Here is a 10,285-nt window from a genome sequence, read left to right as displayed (position 1 = left end):
TTGGGTATTTTTATATGTATAATGTATTTTACGAAAAAAATCTATGTATTATTATCAGTTGTCTAGTACCCATAACACAAGCTTTAGCTAGCTTAACTTGGGTCTAGATGGCGCTGTGTGAATTGTCCTGAGATTATTATTATTATTATTTAATATACATAGAACGCATCCAGACCGATAAAAATAATGATACTTATGAATACAAATGTTTGGACCGTGTGAGGAATCGAACCCGCGACCGTAGGAAGTAAAACGGTTTAACATATAAAATATTATACATATGTATGTGTATACATTGTAATTTACAGGCCTGAACTGTCAGGGCAGGTTTGGAATAATCATAATATTTATGACTTTTATATACAGTTGTTTAAGTAAATAAATTGAATTTAAATACATTAGGTACAAGTTGATATTCAGCTGCTTCTTTAGTCCTTCCGCGGGTTCGAATGATATTTTTTTTTATAACAGGTAACGTAGGTGGCAAACAACCATACGGCCCATCTGATGGTAAACGGTTACCATAGCTTACAGACGTCCGAAACACCAGATAATTTGGTAGTGATTTCTATAAATTATACACTAAATAACGTTTAATTTGGTAGAAATCACGGGATCTTACCATGTTTTATTTTGATTGAGTTCCCGATATTTCGTCAGTGTTTCAACCGCCATGATCACGGGAAAACTGAAGAGCAGCTGGTAGATTGTAAATACAATCTTTTAAGTGGCAGACATATTCGTCTACCTTCACACGTCTTCGTTTATTATCACTATTGAAACTCTATATTCATCTCAGCAAGATACTGTGAGTAACTAACTCGCAGTCTCTTCGCAGTAATCTACACTTGGTCATACACTTTCTGATCACATTTTTTGTTTTTGTTTAATGGAACCACCAATCAATTATTGCCAACAGCTTTAGAATATATTGTACAAATACCACTAAATATGATATGGAATATCATTGGAAAAAATGGTAAAATAGTTATAATTACGGAGAAGTTCGAACACAAAACCAGATTGTGTAAAAAGTAATTCCAAAATTTAGATTTCAAATAATAATTTCTAAATACTCCGTTTAATTTTTTCATAATTACCTTAATAATAAAAAAAATACGTGAATAATAAAAAACAATATAGAAATGTGGTGACATCTATGGTTGCTGCATGGTAATAACTTTACCTTAGTATATAAAGTAAATAATATATTTGCAATTGACTACGGATTTTTAGAATCCACTAGAAATACGATATTATTATTTGTTAGATAAAATAATGAGATATGAGTGAGTAAGACCGGTAAAACCGGAAATAATAGATTTATACGTAGGTAGGTAAGCTCGATTTTAAACTTATTTACCGGTTGTTTCATAAACGATATATTATGGTAAACATGTTGATTATACAAGAAACGGTACAATAATAAGGAGTAACGAACTTAATAATGCAGATATATGAATTCATAAACGATATATAATGGTAAACATGTTGATTATACAAGAAACGGTACAATACTAAAGAGCACAGAACATAATAATGCAACGTGTCATATATAATTCTCATTAGAAAACTTAAAATCCAAGTTTTGCGATTACGTTTAAAAGATACATTCTACATAACATATATGTATATATATATATATATATATGTTATATATACTATTAAAAAGGTAAAGTTTATGTTCGTACTAATCTTCGGTACTACTACATTTTTTGTATTGTTGACCGGGTCTTTACGAATAATTTTACGTTAAACAACGAGGAGGTCAAGAGCTAACTTGACCTCTGATTACTGAACCGATTTTGAAAATTCTTTTAGTGCCTATCATCTAACAATGCTACGATCAGTAGGAACAGAACTGCTATGAAAGATGTTTCAAAAACGGGAAAATGGTCATTATTAATAAATATACCAAGTCTAACACGTACCTACAAATAAAATTATAACTACAGCTCACACATTGTTCATAAAAATCGCAAACCTATTGAATTTAAAAGTTTTTAATGTACAATTAATTGTTAACAACTGTTTTATCTAATTAAGCCGATGTCCAGCAGTGGGCTTAAGATAACAATACATAAATGAGTATCTACATATTGTTCCACAAAAGAACAAACACACTGTGAAAATAATAAAATATGAGGTCGAAACAAGAATTAAAGAACACAAAGAAAAGAATAAGTGAAAGTTAGTACGGCGAAAAAATATATTACGAAAGAATCACTTTTATTTCATTTTCCGTAGAAAATAATGTTTTTTTTAAAGATAGACATGAATAGGCATTTACTTAATCGTAATTATTTATTATAAACAGATTATAGTGACGTAAAATCGATTACAGATAAGTCAATCGATTTTTACAAATGCCATAGTCTTGTTTATAATGCATCAAAACATTTTTCACAACGCAAGCATTTTAGTTTCGTGAGTGTCGTTTGTTTTTATTAGTCTACAAGATTTCTATGTGTATATATTTTTAAAATTATCGTCTATCGTGGTATGAACATGTAATGCATAGGATTTTAAGGAAGGTGTTACATATAAATATGGATGATTATAAGGGCGCAGGAAGCCCGAAAAAGAGATGGATGGACTATGTGAGATATGGTATGGTAGATGATATGGTAAGAAGGGAGTAAATAATGAGATGACTGCGAATAGGGACGAATGTAAGAAACAACATATTACTCCGACCTCAAATAATTGGGATAAAGAAGTAGATGATGATGGAATATTGCATCATCTTGTGCTAACATTAGGGTCAATGAAGAATTACAGCAGCGATGTACCGATAGATGTACGAGATATTATCAGAATTTTGTTATGTATGAGGTTTAGTGTATTAAGTTAGGTTTGAAGTTTGACAATCCTGGATTATAGGACGAGATTGTAGTCATTTAAATATCTCGTTAGATCACTATCTTATCTTATTATCTGGGATAACTGTACTACCTAATTAACTCTCGTTATTGATGTAACATTTACCATCAGTTGCGCCATATTATTGCCACCATTGTAGTATAAAAAAATGATCCTAGGGCCGCCAGTTGGTACTTATTTTCTGATTAATGAAACGTGTAAGATCGTGTGATGTTAGTATGTATTTAATTGGTATTATATGAGGCATCCATTTTCATTGTATCTGACAATGAAGCTACGTAAAAACCTTTATAATTTCAGATAAATTATAACGGTTGATTTTCATGTATTTATTATATATTTTCATACATAGTAACTACACAAGTATCGTTAAAAATCAATCATCAAGTATTGGCTAACAAATAAAAATTACAAAATGGAACGGATCGCTTATATTTTCATTATAATATCTTACACGTTTCATTAATTAGAAAATAAGTAGCATCTATCGAATTTAGACTCAAAAAACAAACACTAGAAACTTCCAAATGGACTTATAACTAAAAAAACCACTTGTAAATTTATGCGTAAAATTAAGAAAATCACAGGGTCTTACCACGTTTCATTTATTATTAGATAGATAGGTAGATAGAATATACTTTATTTGTAACACACAGTAAAGAAAAAGACATACATAATATATTAAAGGACAACCAGTATCGTTACAATAAGGCGGTAATATTTATTGTTACAATAGATGTATAAGGGTTGTTACATAGGGTAGATGGTAAATAAAATTAGTAAATAAATGGTAACTTCCAATTAATATAAAGTTAAAAACCTATCGATTATAATATGTTTCAAATGAAAGAAAATGCGTCACATAATTTAAGTTCTACCACAGATAACATAATATTACATAGTTCTACTATACTCGAAAAAAAAGGTAAAAGACGTCGAGGCCGAAATCCCATCCGATGGTCAGATCAAATATCACGTCAACTGAACATTACTGTCAGCGCCGCAATACATCAGGCATCTGAGCGCAGCGAATGGCGCCGGCTAGTCGACAAGATAGTATAGAGTCACGATTCTTAGCAGTGAGGGAACGATTAAGAAGAAGAGAAGACTATACTTGAAGTGGAGTTTCATTGTAATGTTGTCATGTCCACTTGTTCCAGGGTATTCTGCTGCATTGTAACGGCCATAGCATCACCCAAGGAACCAGCGAAATGTCTCACCGGTTACATGACAGACGTACAGTCATGGGTCGACGAATATGGGGCTTTGACAGTGGATGATAACGGTATAAATCTTTTTATGTATATCTCTAGAAATGACGACTGATAGGGACCAGTGGAAGATGACATACTGTGCCGACCCTAAATAATGGAATAAAGGCAAGGCAGTGATGAAATGTATCTGTAGAAGGTGTTGGTAAGAAAGTGGACGAATCTGGAAGTGTTATACCTTTAAAGAATGATTTTAAATGGAATACGACGGCTAAAATTCGCCTAAAAAACTGATAAAACTTTGCTGTTAGGCCGTTCTTAAATCTGTTTACAAAATTGAACGTAAGATTTTTCAGAGGTAATTTTTTTATGTAATATGCACCGTGCATATCAACTTCTGTATCTAACTGTGCATTAAAGAATGAAGTGACATATTAATTCGATTCAATAGTATACTTTATGATTTAAAAATATATCATAAAGGAACGGACACATTCTCTGTCAATTGTCTCAAAAAGCAGATAAAGTCCAGTTAAATATAGCTACAGTAAAATATATTTTCCTTTCCTATTTCTTTCTTCTGTGATTATACGAGTAAGGTGTCAGATGGAAGTATCAGGGTCAGCGTGCATGCATGAGGTGAGTTATGAATGTAAATAAAGGTAATAAAATAATATAAATAAATAAAATTTGTGTAAGGACAGTTCAATCCACTCGGTTCTTCCTGTCTACCTCTAAGGGATGAAGATAGATTTATAGATTTATTCCTTTTTAGTAAATTTGAAAAAAAAAATCGTAAACACAGTCCCTGAAATTTGTCTTATTGATTCTTTATTATACGTTTTTGTTGTTACATTAAAATGTGAAAAGAGAATAACAATACGCCGCCTCAAATGATGGAATAAGGAAAAGCAGATGATGATGATTTGGTGTTATGGACAAGTATGTATGTATGTTGCAGAATTGGACCGTTCAATTGATCTGTCCACGAACACTAATGTTGTGTTGCTACTACAGAAGAATCTCCAGTCGATGCAAAGGTCCAACGTCAACATACGCTACCTCAGCCTGGCCAGATGCAACCTTGAAAGGGTGCCACCGGTATGATTTATTGTAATTGTTATTCCAAATTTAAATATTAGAATAGAATAGAAAATCATTTATTAAAATAATCTTACATTGAAGCACTTTTGAATAGTCATCACTTTTTTTTCAATCTACCACTCATTTGGAAAGCTGTCTCATCATAAGAAGAATGAGGAGGAAACTTGCGTGTTGCGCTTTTAAATAATTTTGTTGTTACTTTACATTTTTATTATTCATCTACACCACGTTCTCTACACACTTCTCTGACACTTCATCTTTCTTTTGATTTGGATCAATATTTAACTAAGTGTATGTATGATCTGATATGAATTTCTATTTTCTCATTATTAGAATATAGACTTAACATTGCTGAAGGCTAAGTAAATCAGTTTAATGCTTCTGTTCCTAATTTACTGTCATTGAAAATGTGGTCTAGTGAATTACTACCACAATCTAATTTAAGACAATTTGAAAGTGTTAAAGTAAATCCATCTTCACAATTATAGTGTTAGAATGTACATGTTAAATTTCAGATATTTGATCATCAGGACTTAAATGGGAGTCCATTGCGTCACACAGTGGAATATTTGACTCTTTATGGGAATAATTTCAAGGACATCAGTTCCCCTGGAGTACAGTATGACATTATGCTTAATGCTACAGATATAGTAGAAACTAACATAGAGTTCGCAAAATTTGGAGGTAAGTGTAGATTTTTTTAAAAAGTAATTTATACTTAATTTTTTAAACTATTCCCTTAGGTCAGATAATAATAACAATATCTCAGGACAATTCACTCATCTTCATCTAGTTCCAAGCTAAGCAGTGCTTGTATTATGGGTACTTGACGATTGATATCAATACACAGATATTTTTTTTGTAAATATAAATATAATATAGATAGAAAATACTTAGACATCGGTCTAACAAACAATCATACTCATAAATACAAATGTTTGTACCGTGTGGGGAATTCAACACGTACAAGAATTAATGATAAAATGAAAAAGAAAATGACAAAATGTTTCTTAAAAAAAATAAACATTTCGGTTACAATAACATAGTGTCATCAGATGTAAAGCGGTGTGATAAATCGCTAGACAACAGCCCACACTTGTAATATAGTAATGATCCAGATAATAATATAGTATCTATAAAAGTATACAATAATTTGTTAGTAGATATCTTAAGAGAATCTATATTAAATAGTACCCATTATATAAAAGGGATAGTTTTTAATATTTGAATCTGTTATAATTTAAATTAAATTATTATAACAAATATCCCGTTTCTATAGCGTGTATAATTGTAAGCATATGTGAAAAAATTTTAATACATGAATCATTTTCTTATTTTCACAGAAAAGTCTCTATGGTCTACTGGATTTCAATACACGCATTTCTCAGTTTTGCGTGAGCTGGATCTACGCGCGTGTTCAATAGAAATTATTAATGGTTTAATTTTCAATGGAATGCCTAATTTAGAAGCCTTATATTTGGGTGAAAATAATATAAAATTTATCCATGACAAAGCATTTATTGGTCTCGGTAACTTGATACATTTGGATCTTAGTATGAACAAAGCTTACGACAAAAATGGTGGTCAAACATCTGTTGTATTGGAGTCAGCAGATTTATTCGCAAGAATGACGAAACTGAGATCACTTGACTTATCTTTTACGGAGTTGGGCAGAAATGTACGAGTACTGACTGGATTGGGGAAAAACTTCCAAAGACTCTCATTATGTAGAAGTAAAGTCAGAAACGTTCCCGAAAAAGCTTTGAGTAAGACTTCTGTAAAATATTTAGACCTGTCGGGAAACTATGGAATATTAGATAACACTAATATTTTGGCGGGTTTAGAAGACACCCTAGAAGTTTTATACGCAAATGAAATAGGATTTGAAAATTTTCATTATTTCTACAATTTTAGAAAACTTGAAGTATTGAAATTGGTGAACAACGAAGTAATGGTAATTACAGCAAGAGTGGTCGCTTCGTTGACCAGTTTAAAGATTTTAGACTTAGAGAGAAACAGATTTGCTTCTTGGATAGCACCCATTTTCTCCACTATGCCGCATTTGCGGTTTTTGTCTTTGAAAGATAATAATTTAAATTTAATCTCAGAGGAAATGCTAGATGACATTGCTACTATATCTTTCGTATCGTTATCTGGGAATCATGTAGTGTGTAACTGTCACTCAAGGGAACTTATCGACCTGGCGGCAAGAAATGATAATGAACAGATTCAAACAGCAATAGAATTATCAACACAGACCACTGAAGACACTCTAAAAGCGGCTAATTATCATATAGCTGATAGCGAATTCAACAGAATAATAGAATTAAGAGTGAACATTTCGAAACTGTGTGACAAGGAGAAATGTAAGAAGAATTATGAAGATAGAAACCATAAATTCTTAATAATAGATTATGATTTATACTCGTATGCCTGTTTTCATGAGTATAAGAATACATATATGAGTTTTATCAGTGTGAAAACATGTATAGATTGGCAGCGTGGGTTACCAAAAAATTACCTCAATAATGGCGCTAACATGCTGCTGTTATTGATACTACCAACAATCTTATTACCATTATTATTAATAATATTTATATGCAGAAGAAGATTTGGTTATTTCTTTATAACTATGAGGAATTCAGCCACGTTGAGTTTGATATCGAAAACCGATATTAATGAAGGTAACTTGAATTGTATACTTGCATAGTAACAATAAAAAACGAGAACGTATGAGCAACTGAATCTATTGTCATTCTAGTATTAACTTAATGAACGCTTTAAGAATTTATTTGATTTGTACAAACAGACGGTAAAGTAAGATTTCTAAAAAAACGGTATAATAAATCCGAACTGTGCATTCAAAAAAATATTGTGGAATCACAAATCAATTTGTAATATCTTTCATGTGTTACCATTCTAAAGGCCAATGAGTCATGGATTTAATTTACCGACGAATCTAACCCTTCAAACCCGAACACAGTTGACCAGGCAAGCTGCTGGCAACAGAAGTAGATGAGACAGTAGGTATAACGAAAGAATACTTACCTACTTTAAAATTTGAACGTTGAAGATAATTTGAAATTTAATTGATTAATTCAAGTTTAAATTCCGATCTTCTAAGAATATTACTCATCGCCTAATAACTTTTTATGTCACGATGTATGGCTAAAGAGTATATGGTCCATCTGATAGTAAACGTTTCTTACTTTACTAAATTGTAGAAATAGAAATAAATTTAATATAAGTACTTTTGAATAGACACATTATTACTTCTATAGATGATTTTTTATATTTTCAGATGGAAAGATATATACTTATGACGTCTTCGTATCCTATTGCAACGATGATAGAGCCTGGATGCTGGATTATCTATTGCCTCATTTGGAAACCGAGTGTAGTGTCAGTGTATGCTTACATGAGAGAGATTTCCAGGTGAGTTTAAAGAGGTTTCTTTTTTTAATGTAATTGAATCGACAAAAGCTGTTTGTCCACTTGATTAGCGGTAGCCGTCTAACAATTATAATATACATAAACAGCACTAGACGGCTTGAATATAAAAAAAGCGACTGTTAAGCAATAAATAAACTAAATGCAGAACATTATTAGTGTAATTACTTCTCTAAAAATATATTTGCTTTCGACAGTCGCGGGTGCGATTCCTAAAATGGTACACATATTTGTATGTTTTCTATGTATAGTAAACATGTTACTAACAAAAAAGTATAGAGTATTTATATTACTTGTCTAGTACTAGATGACGCTGTCTCTAATTTTCATATAGTGTCAATTATTGTGTGCTTAAACTATTGTTTTGTTGCAGGTGGGCCTCTCAATTCTAGAGAATATAGTTTCATGTATGGACCGTTCTAGGACTATAATGTTGGTACTTTCTAAGCAGTTCCTGCGAAGCCAATGGTGTCAGTTCGAGATGCATTTGGCACAGCACAGGTTCGTTACAACAATATTTTAAATAAATGTCCATACAAACAAGTTCAGCCAAAAAATTTTGTATAAATAAAAAAAAAAGAGGTCCCTACAATAATTAATAAATAGTTTAATGAGAAAAACTGTTCGTTACTTGGTTATAAATTAGCAAATATTTTAGGACACCTCAAACGCTGTACGTGAAATGGACTTCAAACTTCAAAATGGGAGGGAAGTTTTCGTTATTGTAATAGGATAAGTAGCACTGCACCACTGTTAGCAATGTACCATGTCAGGTTGACAAGAGGGCCCTCTTGGGAGCCATCGTTGATAACTCCTGGTGAATTTATTATGATTTGCTAATAGACTGCATGTTCATCATGGTATTCTCGACTGGTGCTCTGCCACCATTAGCACAGGCGGAGACACCATTCTATTATCATCTATATAAACGAGAAAATTTTATAATATTGTATTTGTGTACTTTATCCGGAACCGCTTAAGTAAATATATAGGCTACGGTACCCATTTACCATCAGATGGGCCGTATGCTTGATTGCCATCATTGTAGTTTAAATAAAAAAAAAACATGATACCACCGGAAAACAAGGCACTTCGCCGCTAATACTCTATACCACATATATTACAGACTGTTGGAGACGCGCCGAGAAGATCTGCTCTTAGTGTTACTAGAAGAAATCCCGAGGGGCCTGCGCCCGACCACATTACACTATTTAATGTTAACGAAAACCTACATCGTATGGCCAAAGGCGACATCGGAACAAGCGGTATTTTGGAAGAGATTGAAAAAGAGCTTGGTGGTGCAGCAACGCAATAAGAATAGTACTTTGGCTTGATCATTGCCTTACCGAGCACATTCACTTATGACAATCAATAAAACCTGCCATAATAACCTTGCATTGCAAGCTAAACATAGCTTATGCATGGTATGGAGACTTTGTGTATACTCGTCTGTGCGAGTTCTCTGTTTCACTTATTTCTCACTTAATGGTTTTATATTATTTTGTATAATTCCACTACCACTACTATCTGTGGGACTACAAATATTAAGTATGGAAACTTGACCTCTGCCACTGGAAGCTTTATAACCTTCTCTATTAGATCAAATTCTAATAATGATTGAATCTACACCCAATTGC

At 32.2% G+C, this 10,285-nt stretch overlaps 1 protein-coding gene across 1 annotated transcript; it reads left to right on the top strand.

Annotated features, from left to right (window-relative positions):
* The first annotated feature begins 4,026 nt into the window (after positions 1-4,026).
* Positions 4,027-9,982, top strand: LOC131851363 (toll-like receptor 13). The gene is made up of 7 exons (XM_059201852.1): positions 4,027-4,168; positions 5,056-5,195; positions 5,714-5,882; positions 6,542-7,882; positions 8,500-8,633; positions 9,022-9,149; positions 9,775-9,982. Exons 1-7 carry the CDS (start codon positions 4,027-4,029, stop codon positions 9,980-9,982), a joined length of 2,262 nt encoding a protein of 753 aa, XP_059057835.1.
* The last annotated feature ends 303 nt before the right edge of the window (positions 9,983-10,285 follow it).

Source organism: Achroia grisella, unplaced genomic scaffold (assembly GCF_030625045.1).
Source record: "Achroia grisella isolate CSIRO2021 unplaced genomic scaffold, CSIRO_AGI_Agris_v1 utg782, whole genome shotgun sequence".
NCBI classification, from domain to species: Eukaryota; Metazoa; Arthropoda; class Insecta; order Lepidoptera; family Pyralidae; genus Achroia; species Achroia grisella.
This window is presented reverse-complemented; position numbering and strand designations above follow the sequence as displayed.